Source organism: Hyperolius riggenbachi, chromosome 1 (assembly GCF_040937935.1).
Source record: "Hyperolius riggenbachi isolate aHypRig1 chromosome 1, aHypRig1.pri, whole genome shotgun sequence".
Taxonomy (NCBI): domain Eukaryota; kingdom Metazoa; phylum Chordata; class Amphibia; order Anura; family Hyperoliidae; genus Hyperolius; species Hyperolius riggenbachi.
This window is the reverse complement of record NC_090646.1, coordinates 240,950,147-240,963,606: the sequence shown is the minus strand read 5'-3', so window position 1 is coordinate 240,963,606 and position 13,460 is coordinate 240,950,147. Positions and strand designations below refer to the sequence as shown.

General features: G+C 45.8%; 1 protein-coding gene across 1 annotated transcript in view; it reads right to left on the bottom strand.

The window, feature by feature from the left end:
* The window catches only part of LOC137547362 (alcohol dehydrogenase 1-like), a 141,135-nt gene that overhangs the window by 54,406 nt on the left and 73,269 nt on the right, over positions 1–13,460 (bottom strand). The window contains exon 6 of the mRNA XM_068270888.1: positions 11,615–11,875. Within this exon, the coding sequence (XP_068126989.1) occupies positions 11,615–11,875 (261 nt within the window). The remainder of the gene's footprint in view (positions 1–11,614; positions 11,876–13,460) is intronic.

Sequence of the window (13,460 nt, the reverse complement as noted above, 5' to 3'; positions counted from 1 at the left end):
GGTGCAGTGCCTCCTGTGCACCTAACCAGGGTTCGACCAGCTGCTGGAAGCTGCGCTGAAGCTTGTGCGCCATTTCCAATGCTCCGCCACTCCCTCTGCAAACCTGGCCAACCTGCAGCAGCCATTCGTGGGCCAAAATTTGGCATATGTGAAATTTTGCATCGAAATTTGCATTTACGCATCGTAATCATACTGCGAAATGTCAGTGAAAATCGTAATTTATTTTTATGTAATAGTATTATTTTATCATTTTGCATAATTTCCGCGCAATTTCGCACAATTTTGTGCTCACGTTAGCGGTTAATAACAAAGCCACCATACATGCTATTGCTACCAAAATTGTTACATGTGTTAAGGAGAATATTGGATATAAGTCAAAAAAGAATTTTTCAAAACGACATTGTAGGTTTTGAGAAAATTGATTTTAAAATGCAAAGAAAAATAGTCTAAAACCATTTTTTCTTTGCATTTTTCTCAAAACTACTCTTTCTTTTTGATTTTCTCAAAAACTACCAGGTCTTTTTGGAAAATTATTTTTTAAACTTGTACCTACTATTCTCCTTAACATATGTAGCAATTTTGGTGTAACTACCATGTACAGGGGCTTTGCTATTCACTGCCAAATTTGCACGAAATTACGCAAAATTTAAGGCAAAACTACGAGTCACTATACAAAATCAATTGAATTTACAAATCGTAATTACGTATAAGCATATATGTGAAAATTTCCGCAAAATGTTGTGTAGTCGTAGTTAGCAGATAACGATCATCACTGGCAGCAGCGTGAGGACCTGCCATCACACTGCCTGATCATAGATGTCCCAACTCGCTGGAACTCGGCCCTGGCGATGTTGCAACAGCTGTGCCAGCACAGGATGGCTCTTAGTAGGTACATCTGTGAGGCAAACATCTACAGCTCCACCAACCTACAGCTGATCTCCTCAGCTGAGTTGACATACATGCAGCAAGTGTGCCTGGTCTTGGCTCCCTTCCTCCAAGGAACCAAGAAGGTAAGCCGTGAGCGGGCATCCATCTGTGAATGGATGCCTCTGGTTTGCCTGCTGGACAGGGCGGTGTGTGATCTGCTGGATGAGGGAGAGGCAGCCCTAACCCAGCTGGATCAGGAGCAGTTGGCAGCACAGTCCACCTCACAGGAGAAGGAGGAGGAGGATGATGACAACGTTCAGGCAGTGGAGGAGGAGTTGGAGGTCCCTAACCTGGATGCTGAGGGGGAGCAGCAGAGCGCCACTGCCGTTGTGCAGGGTTGGCAGTTTCAGGAGGACACGGCGCAGGAAGACGAGGACAGGAATGTCCTCTCAGGGGGATGACAACGAGGATGTGTCTGCCAATTCCCGCCTCTTCCCCTGGCTGCTCACATGCTGTGCTGCCTTTGCAGGGACTCCTGGGTAATTCAGATGCATGCAACAGAGGACATCTCAATCACCTTGATCCTGGACCCACGTCTGAAAGGAAAGCTGGGACAGTTCATGTCACCATCCACCACCGAGCGCCGCACAAGGGAGTTGCAGGGGGCCCTTGTGCACAGGATGCAGGAAGCATTCCCCCAGCATTCTTTCACCCCCACTGTTGCTGTTCTGCCAACCCAGCAACAGGTGCCTGTGGCTTCCAGTAGTAGCAGCAGCATCTGGTGCCCCGGAGACCTCCTGAGCCTAACAAAGAGCCTGTATGCAGTGGAGCTGTCCAGAGCAGAGGTTCCAGCCACAGCATCCTCCTCCAACCAGCACCAGTGAATGACCAGCATGGTGTCTCACTACATGGGGTCATTCAGCGGGCTTGACTCCGACAGCCCCATGGACTCCATGGAGTACTGGGTCAAGAGACTGGAGATCTGGAGAGAGCTTCCCGGGTACGCTCTGGAAGTCTCCAGTGTCCTCTCCGAGATACTTCAGTGTGGCTGGTAGCGTGGTCACCAAGAAGCGCTCTTGGCTGTCCAACCACTCTGTGGACAAACTCACCTTCCTCAAAATGAACCAGGCTTGGGTGGAAGGTTAGTTCCTGGCCCCTGCTGTTGGTGACAGGGGGACATGAAGTGGCTGGGAATTTTAATAATGCCTGCCTTTCCAATGCAAGTTAGAACCTACTCCTAATTGGCCTGGTTCATTTAATTGTTTGCTGTGGTGCCACCAGTCATGTCCAATGGCCTCGTATGCTGCTGATGCTGACACACGCTGCTCCTCCTGTTGCGGCATTTCCTTACTGCAGTCTGTGTTCCCACCACCAGGGTCCAAGAATGTTGTAATGTTTGGGCAGCATTTTCATGCTGTGGTACCACCAGTGAGGTGCCATAGTCTTCTGTGCTGCTGCTGAGCGCTTAGTCCTCCTCCTGCTTCCACTGATGTTGTTATTCACTACTGCAGTCTGTGTTCCCACCGCTAGGGTCCACGGATGTTGTAATGTTTGGGCAGCATTTTCATGCTGTGGTACCACCCGTCTGGTGCCATACTGCCATGGCCTTCTGTGCTACTGCTGAATGCTGTTGACACACCTTAGTCCTCCTGCTGCTGTCACTGTTGTATTTCCCTCCTGCAGTCTGTGTTCCCACCACCAGGGTCCACGGACAACTCTGGAGAATAAAAAAACGTTCTGGGTGTTTTAGGGGTGTCATCCACTCATACTCCTCCAGTGGTACCACCGCCAGGTGCCATTGGGCCTCATCACCTGCCTGCATGGTTGTAGTATGCTAGGGACTCTACTTGGGTACTCTGTGATTGCTTAACCACTTCCCGACCGCCGCATGTACAAATGGCGGCCGGGAAGTGGATCCCGCAAGGACCGCCGCGTGTACAATTGGCGGCGGTCCTTGTACGGGCATGGGCGGAGCGTTCGCGTCATTCGTGCCGCGATCCTCCGACGGGGACTGGCTCTGCCCCCCTCGCGCTGTAACCTGCCGGCCGTTCGGAAGCGCCGGCGGGTTACTAGCACCCGGATCGCTGCATACAAAGTGTATAATACACTTTGTAATGTATACAAAGTGTATTATACAGGCTGCCTCCTGCCCTGGTGGTCCCAGTGTCCAAGGGACCACCAGGGCAGGCTGCAGCCACCCTAGTCTGCACCAAAGCACACTGATTTCCCCCCCCCTGCCCCCTGATCGCCCACAGCACCCCTCCGACCCCCCCCTGCCAACCCCCAGACCACTGTTTGCACCCAATCACCCCCCTAATCACCCATCAATCACTCCCTGTCACTATCTGTAAACGCTATTTTTTTTTAACCCTAAACTGCCCCCTGCTCCCTCCTGATCACCCCCCACCCCTCAGATTTTCCCCAGACCCCCCCCCCCCCCTGTGTACTGTATGCATCTATCCCCCTGATCACCTGTCAATCACCTGTCAATCACCCGTCAATCACCCATCAATCACCCATCAATCACCCATCAATCACCCCCTGTCACTGCCACCCATCAATCAGCCCCTAACCTGCCCCTTGCGGGCAATCTGATCACCCACCCACACCAATAGATCGCCCGCAGATCCGACGTCAGATCACCTCCCAAGTGCAGTATTTACATCTGTTCTCTACCCTAAACACCCACTAATTACCCATCAATCACCCATCAATCACCCCCTATCACCACCTGTCACTGTTACCCATCAGATCAGACCCTAATCTGCCCCTTGCGGGCACCCAATCACCCGCCTACACGCTCAAATTGCCCTCAGACCCCCCTTATCAATTCGCCAGTGCATTATTTACATCTGTTCATTCCTGTAATAACCCACTGATCACCTGTCAATCACCTGTCAATCACCCATCAATCACCCCCTGTCACTGCCACCCATCAATCAGCCCCTAACCTGCCCATTGCGGGCAATCTGATCACCCACCCACACCAATAGATCGCCCGCAGATCCGACGTCAGATCACCTCCCAAGTGCAGTGCTTATATCTGTTCTCTACCCTAAACACCCACTAATTACCCATCAATCACCCATCAATCACCCCCTATCACCACCTGTCACTGTTACCCATCAGATCAGACCCTAATCTGCCCCTTGCGGGCACCCAATCACCCGCCTACATGCTCAGATATCCCTCAGACCCCCCCCCTTATCAATTTGCCAGTGCATTATTTATATCTGTTCTTCCCTGTAAAAATCCACTGATCACCTGTCAATCACCTGTCAATCACCCATTAATCACCCCCTGTCACTGCCACCCATCAATCACCCCCTGTCACTGCCACCTATCAATCAGCCCCTAACCTGCCCCTTGCGGGCAATCTGATCACCCACCCACACCAATAGACCGCCCGCAGATCCGACGTCAGATCACCTCCCAAGTGCATTGTTTACATCTGTTCTCTACCCTAAACACCCACTAATTACCCATCAATCACCCCCTGTCACTGCTACCCATCAGATTAGACCCCTATCTGCCCCTAGGGCACTCAATCACCCGCCACACCATCAGAACGCCCTCAGACCCCAGCCCTGATCACCTCGCCAGTGCATTGCTTGCATCTATTCCCCCCTCTAATCACACCTTGAGACACCCATCAATCACCTCCTGTCACCCCCTAGCACACCTACCCATCAGATCAGGCCCTAATTTGCCCCGTGCGGGCTCCTGATCACTCGGCCAAACCCTCAAATCCCCCTCAGACCCCCTTCTGATGACCTCCCCAGTGCATTGATTGCATCTATTTTCCCCTCTAACCTCCCCCTGAGACACCCATCAATCACCTCCTGTCACCCCCCTAGCACTCCTATCCATCAGATCAGGCCCAATACAACCTGTCATCTAAAAGGCCACCCTGCTTATGACCAGTTCCACAAAATTCGCCCCCTCATAGACCACCTGTCATCAAAATTTGCAGATGCTTATACCCCTGAACAGTCATTTTGAGACATTTGGTTTCCAGACTACTCACGGTTTTGGGCCCGTAAAATGCCAGGGCGGTATAGGAACCCCACAAGTGACCCCATTTTAGAAAAAAGACACCCCAAGGTATTCTGTTAGGTGTATGACGAGTTCATAGTAGATTTTATTTTTTGTCAAAAGTTAGCGGAAATTGATTTTTATTGTTTTTTTTCACAAAGTGTCATTTTTCACTAACTTGTGACAAAAAATAAAATCTTCTATGAACTCGCCATCCACCTAATGGAATACCTTGGGGTGTCTTCTTTCTAAAATGGGGTCACTTGTGGGGTTCCTATACCGCCCTGGCATTTTAGGGTCCCTAAACCTTAAGGAGTAGTCTAGAAAACAAATGCCTCAAAATGACCTGTGAATAGGACGTTGGGCCCCTTAGCGCACCTAGGCTGCAAAAAAGTGTCACACATGTGGTATCGCCGTAGTAGTATAATGTGTTTTGGGGTGTATTTTTACACATACCCATGCTGGGTGGGAGAAATCTCTCTGTAAATGGACAATTGTGTGTAAAAAAAATCAAAAATTCTCATTTACAGAGATATTTCTTCCACCCAGCATGGGTATGTGTAAAAATACACCCCAAAACACATTATACTACTTCTCCTGAGTATGGCGGTACCACATGTGTGGCACTTTTTTACACCCTAAGTGTGCAAAGGGGCCCAAAGTCCAATGAGTACCTTTAGGATTTCACAGGCAATTTTGCGACATTTGGTTTCTAGACTACTCCTCACGGTTTAGGGCCCCTAAAATGCCAGGGCAGTATAGGAACCCCACAAATGACCCCATTCTAGAAAGAAGACACCAAAAGGTATTCCGTTAGAAGTATGGTGAGTTCATAGAAGATTTTATTTTTTGTCACAAGTTAGCGGAAAATGACACTTTGTGAAAAAAAAAAACAATTAAAATCAATTTCCGCTAACTTGTGACAAAAAATAAAATGTTCTATGAACTCACCATACTCCTAACAGAATACCTTGGGGTGTCTTCTTTCTAAAATGGGGTCATTAGTGGGGTTCCTATACTGCCCTGGCATTTTAGGGGCCCTAAACCGTGAGGAGTAGTCTTGAAACAAAAATAACCTGTGAAATCCTAAAGGTACTCATTGGACTTTGGGCCCCTTAGCGCAGTTAGGGTGCAAAAAAGTGACACACATGTGGTATCGCCGTACTCAGAAGAAGTAGTATAATGTGTTTTGGGGTGTATTTTTACACATACTCATGCTGAGTGGGAGAAATATCTCTGTAAATGGACAATTATGTGTAAAAAAAAAAATCAAAAATTTTCATTTACAGAGATATTTCTCCCACCCAGCATGGGTATGTGTAAAAATACACCCCAAAACACATTATACTACTTCTCCTGAGTACGGCAATACCACATGTGTGGCACTTGTTTGCAGCCTAACTGCGCTAAGGGGCCCAAAGTCCAATGAGCACCTTTAGGCTTTACAGGGGTGCTTACAATTAGGCACCCCCCAAAATGCAAGGACAGTAAACACATCCCACAAATTACCCCATTTTGGAAAGTAGACACTTCAAGGTATTCAGAGAGGAGCATAGTGAGTCTGTGGCAGATTTCTTTTTTTTTTTGTCGCAAGTTAGCAGAAATAGAAACTTTTTTTTTTTTCTTTTTTGTCACAAAGTGTCATTTTCCGCTAACTTGTGACAAAAAATAAAATCTTCTATGAACTCACCATGCCTCTCAGTGAATACTTTGGATGTCTTCTTTCCAAAATGGGGTCATTTGAGGGGTATTTATACTATCCTGGAATTCTAGCCCCTCATGAAACATGACAGGTGGTCAGAAAAGTCATAGATGCTTCAAAATGGGAAAATTCACTTTTTGCACCACAGTTTGTAAACGCTATAACTTTTACCCAAACCAATCAATATAGGCTTTTTTTTAATTAAAAACATGTTTGTCCACATTTTTCGTGCTGCATGTATACATAAATTTTACTTTATTTGCTGAGCGGATCGCTCAAACTCACCCTTATCAAGCGAACGACAGCCTGTACACACGCCCGATTTAGCGGGCGAACGACGGAACGACGGGGCGTGCAAACGACCCGTCGTTCGCGGAAATCCGACATGTGTATGGGCCTTTAGCTGTACTACACATACAAATCATAATATCATAATTTTTTTTCTCTTCAGTGTCTCTTTAAAGGGGGTAAAGCCCACGGTCCTCAAGTGGTTTCAAGTGTATTTCTGTGTTTAAAACAAATTATTACCGTTATATATATAACCGCATTTAAAGTGATTTTTTTTGCTCGAACTTTAAAATCAATTTTCTCAAAAGTTGTAGGCACTTCTCACCTTTATAATCCATGCAATTTTGGTGATTGTAGCATGTATGTGAGCTTTGCTATTAACATTAAAGTCAAATTACGGCCGTGATCACAGATTCTACTTGTAAATTTGTCAAATCTGAGTTGAATTAGGAACTGGGCATCAAGTCCGGATCACAATCACGGTGTATTGGGATTTCAATACTGCCATGGTCGGATTTACTCGATCTGTGATTGGGGGTATCCGAGCAGCACTGGACGTGAAGCCATTCAGTATTTGTGGTGCAAAGAGTGAGGAGAAGGAGATGCATGTCGTTGAGTTTGTCACTGCTTGAAGCATGGAGAAGACAGAGGAAAGAAGATTGCCAGCAGCCAGCCTGAGGAGGAGGAGGGGACAGCCAGCCCAGAGAAGAGAGATAGGTCTGGAGCAAGCAGACACAGTGACAGCCAGACCCCTGCGAGTCAAGCAATACATAGGAGGTGGGGAGAACAGAGACATCAGCTTGTCTGCCTCAAAGGGAGTTGTGCACATAGGGACAGCCAGCCAGAGAGGGAGGAGATAATATACTTTGTCTTACTTCTTATTTTGCAATTACGATCTCTCTTCTTTACTCATCTCTGTCTCTCGTTCCATCTCTGTGCCAACCAAAGTCTCTCCCTCTGCATCTCTCCCTGTGCCCACCCTTTCTCATAATTCCTACCATAGCCAGTCTAGTATGTTACCATATTAGTATTAATATTATTACAGTATTATGTATTTATATAGCACTGACCTCTTCTGAAGCACTTTCCAGTGTACATAGCCATGTGATTGACCGTCCTCAGAGGAGCTCACAATACAATCCCTACCATAATCATAGTACAATGCACTACCAAATTGTTATTATATATTAATATAGCACTGGCATCTTCTGCAGCACTTTAAAGAGTACTTAGTCATGTCACTGACTGCCCTAAGATGAGCTCACAATCTAATCCTACCATAGTCACCCTGTTTCCTGTGTGTCCCTTTATCTCCTGTCCCCCTACATCATGTGTGTCACCCTGTCTCCTGTGTCACCCTGTTGTGTGTCCCCCAGAACCGGATTTACCATAAGGCACTGTAGGCACGTGCCTACAGGCGCCTGATGATGGAAAGGGAGCTCACACTGCTCCTTGAGTGCCTCCCTCCTTCCCTATGCAACTTAATACTGAGGGTACCTCTGGCTAGCTAATACTAAGGGGCACCTGTAACTACCTACAGTATGACGGGTTAGAGAAGTAAGGGAGAAGTGACAGCGGGGACCGCCAGCCTACTTGTGGTGCGGTTTGGCAGGGGTTTGTAGGTTTATGGAGGGTGAAATCTAAGGTGCCAGGACATCTGTGCCTATAGGCTCCTGTGAGGTAAATCCAGGCCTGGTGTCCCCCATCTCCTGTGTGTCGTCCTGACTCCTGTGTGTCACCCTTTCTCCCATCCACCTGTCTCCTTTGTGTCCCCCTTTCTCTTTTCACCCTGCCTCATGTGTGTCACCCTGCTTCCTGTGTGTCACCCTGCCTCCTGTCCTCCTTCCTCCTGTGTGTCCCCTGACTCATAGCTTTTAACTGCCCCTCTTTTGGTGGGACAGTCCCTCTTATTAAATTATGTGAATCGTGGGTATGATTAGGGGTGTGTCAAGACTGTGGCTTAAAGAGACACTGAAGCAAAAAAAAAATTATGATATTATGATTTGTATGTGTAGTACAGATAAGAAATAAAACGTTAAGATCAGATACATCAGTCCAATTTTTTCCAGTACAGGAAGAGTTAAGCAACTCCAGTTGTTATCTTTAGGCAAAAAACCATTAAGCTCTACGACTTTCAAAGTCGTGGAGAGGGCTGTCTTCTGACTTTTATTATCTCAAGTGCTAGTGAACAATTTTCTTTTTCTCTGCCAGAGGAGAGGTCATTAGTTTACAGACTGCTCTGAAAGAATCATTTTGAATGCTGAATGTTGTGTAATCTGCACATATTATAGAATGATGCAGTGTTATAAAAAAACACTATATACCTGAAAATAAAAACATGAGAATATTTTCTTTGCTGCTAATCTTCTAGTAATTATTCATAGTACACAACCAATTCATTATATCATATATTTTTTTTCGCTTCAGTGTCTCTTTCAGTGTTCCTTTTTTCTGAACTCAAAAAGTTATGAGGTATGGTAGAGGAGATCAAATTTTCAATAAGTAACTTAACATCCTGCATCCAGCTAATATTCCTGTACACCTGTAATTTTTTCCCCAATAACATCTTAAAGCCAGTGGGTACCACTTTAAAAATTAAAAAGTCAGATACTCACCTAAGGAGAGGGAAGGCTCGGTCCTAATGAGCCTTCCCTCTCCTCTCCCGGTGCCCCCGGTGCTGCGCTGGCTCCCCCGTTCGCATCCGCCGCCGCAGGGACTTCGGAGGTCTTCGGGAGCACTCGGGCTTCCGAGGACGGGCCGCTCCATACTACGCACGCGTGAGTGAGTCATAGAGGGCGCTCGCGCATGCATAGTATGGAGCGGCCCGTCTTCGGGAGCCCGAGTGCTCCCTAAGGCTTCCGAAAGCTCCCTTTGGCTGCGGAAGTGGCAGTATTTGACCGAACTGGGTTATCCTGCACGGGACCGGGCACCGGGAGAGGAGAGGGGAGGCTCATTAGGACCGAGCCTTCCCTCTCCTTAGGTGAGTATCTTTGATTTTTGAAATGGTAAACATTCACTTTAAAGCAGACCTGAATTGAACAAATTCAGCAAACAATTAGGTCTTGTTTCCACTAGGGGTGATTTGTTGTGTTTCCCCGCATGCAAATTCCGACAAGGGCCTCGATTCACTAATCGGTGCTAAGGCTTTGGAGGTGCAAGCTAGGGTGCTAAGTAGTTCGCACGTCCAAAGCTATTACTGTTTGGGTGCAAAAGTTTAGCGGTGGGCGGTGCACTTGAAACTTCGCACCCGGTGCTCTGGAAACGTCGCACCCGGTGCGCCCCGAAATGGCGCATCGGGTGCACCCAAAACATTGCAATGCAATGTTTCCAGCGCACTGGGTGCGACGTGTCTCGCGCACCACACAGTGCCAAACTTTGAGCGCGAAGTCAATGGTTTGTGCGTGCAAAACTTTGCGCGCATGATTGCCTGCTAACAGCTGCTTAGTGCGGAAAAACCCGCTAAGCATTGTGGCGTTAACACTTAGCGCCGGTTAGTGAATCGAGCTCAAGGAATCATATCCTATTGAAACAATAGGATGCTGTCCAATTTGCATTCGGGGGAAAAAACAAAAGGCACGCAGGAAAGAAATTGCATCACGCATTAGAATCTCCATATCCAGGCATGCTTCAGGGATTCTGATGCATTCTTACATCACAGTAATTGCTAGCATGCATCTCAAAGGCCCTACGGCTGCTGTAAATAGCATAAATCCATTGACATGCCCATTTAAAGGACAACTGAAGTGAGAGGGATATGGAAGCTGCCATACTTATTCCCTTTTAAGCATTACCAGTTGCTGGCTATCTAATACTTTTAGCCATAGACCCTGAACAAGCATGCAGCAGATCAGGTGTTTTTGACATTATTGTCAGATCTGACAAGATTAGCTGCAGCCTGCATGCTTGTTTCTGGTGTTATGCAGACACTACTTAAGTTAAATAGATCAGCAGGACAGCCAAGGAACTGGTATTGTTTAAAAGGAAATAAATATGGCAACCTCAATATCCCTCTCACTTCAGTTGTCCTTTAACCTTTGGTTTTCATTGCGAAAAATGGTCTGATTTTGGCCCTTATGTGGACCTAGCACTTTCTTAGAATAATTAAACAACATGCTTCTCACATACGTCAATGTTCATGTCTTCTGGCATACATTTCCTGTCCAAAACATCTTTGGTGAATATATATGTGGAGCTGCTCTTATTCCATGTTTGCCCACATTCAAGCAAGTTTGCTATTGTAAGTTCAAGCAGGTACAATGACAGTCTTGACATAACCCTCAGACATCTGCAGATATGGCCAATAATGATGGACAAATATCACAAATGAATAGGGTCCCTAGTTGGTGAACTGCAAGTAGCAGAACACTTACAGAAGCATCTACCTAGCAATGGATAACAACAGGCAGACTGTAAAATGGTGCGCCAGGCTCGTTTCTTTTTTGGGGTGGTTGGCGTGGTAAAAATACTTAATTAGCGATCTTGTATTACCTCACCTAGGGGTGAAGGGTAAAAAAATGTGAATGGCAAAAAATCTTTATTTGCCCAAACTATACTCCGGCGACCATGTTCATACATCACTAACAACTGCTGTCTCAGTGTTTATCTGTAATTAGAGACTGACACTTTTGTAGACTTGGTGGTAGTGAGAAGGATCCCCCCTTCACATTGTATGTACAGTAGGAGCATCTGCTTAAATTATTTTATTTAATTTTCTTTACTTACCATCACGTCAACGTCGCCAACGGCCTCAAACGTATAGTCAGCACCGCCTTCAGTTATCTCACAGATGAGCTCAGAGATTGGTTTTTTACAGTCATTTGGATTTAAAACGTCAGTGGCTCCCAACTCTTTAGCTATGGGGAATTTGGATGGGTTGATATCTACACCAATAATACGTGAAGCTCCAGAAATTTTGCAGCCAATCACAACTGCCATTCCAATTCCACCCAATCCAAACACAACACAGTTGCTTCCTGGTGTTACCTAAGAAAGAGTTGAAAAATTCATTTTATACAGTGTTAGGATACTGTAGAAAGATTATCCTATTGATATCTGCTACATAAAAAAAACAAAATTAAAGGCACTCAGTTACTTCCTTCCTCTCTCAGCAATTTTTGTGGACATTTATATTAGCTTTTTTTAATGTGAAGTAAAATGTCCCAAACATGCTTGTTGCCTGATTACATGACTATGGTAGGGGTTAAATGATTAGATTATGAGCTCCCCAAGGACACTAAGTGGGTGGCATAGTAAATGTTAGGTCTGTGTAAGTGAAACAAATAAATAATAAAATAATTGGAAGTCCAGCTTGATAACAATGTGGGCCCTTTTCCACTAGCAATAGCCAAAGGAAAACAAATGCAAGCCATTGCGATTTTTTTGCAATGGCAATTTACAGAAAATCGAAACGCTATAGTGGAAAATACTTTTCACAATTCCTATGTTAAAGTAGCAACCCTAGCAATTTAAAAATCGCTAGCACTTGGTGATTTGAAGAAAAGTGTTCTCAGTGGAAGTCTGTCTACTTGTTTTGCTTATTATTTACTATGTCATTGTATTTTTCCTGTTTGGTGTGATCCATTTAATAAAAATTAAGTTACACAACAACAACAAAAAATGCATTCCTTCTGTTAATTCATAATTTCTTACTGATATCACCAGCCCTGTGACTACCAACAGCCAGTTCCAGCAACCAAGCACAAATCAGCCAGCCTTCTGCTATCATGATTTTGGAAGTGAAAGTGGTGAAGACAGGAAGAGTTTCTGAGAGATAAGAGTTTGGACTTGTCTATAGGCAGGTAAGACTTATCTGATGCTTATAAAGGTTTATTGCCTTTAGGCTACATTCACATCAGGATGGTGCGGTTTGATGCGACGCTAAAGACGCTCCGCAAACTAACAACGCAGCACGGCCAAACAGTCACACTGCAGCGTTACCAACGCATACAGCATGTACAGTAGAAAATACAGGTAATGAAGAGTATGTCGGCTTACTGAGCATGTGCAAACAGTCTAACACAGCTAAAAACGTGTATAACACATAGCATGCAACACTTTCATTTAATGTGCAGCGTTAGACACCAACGCAACGTGTGTACTGTGAACAGGCCATTGATTTTTCATTGCTGTGAGTTATTGTACATTACGTGTTGTTGTAACGTGCGGCTTTAAGGTTGCACTGTGAAAGAGCCCTGAAGGAAAATTTCTCACACTCTAAGTGTGGAAAAATTCTCCATGCTTGACTCCTCTTGTATTTATGCTAACCTGTATAACTTTTCTGGTGTTTAAAGGATGCCCGAGATGGGGAGGGTTCATTATTACTTATCTGGGTCTTCTCCCAGTCCCCCACAGAATATCAGGTCCCTGGCTCCTGATCCTCTCCAGTGTCCTGCTGCCCACTCAAAAATATGTTCTCTAACAAAAACTATGGTCACGGCTACTGCGTATGCACGCATATGCACGCAAGCACAGCAAGCATGGGACCTGATATACTGCAGGGGACTAGAAGAAGCCCCAGGTAAGTGAATTATCCACCTCCCCCGCCCCTTCCCTACCTCAGATTTCCTTT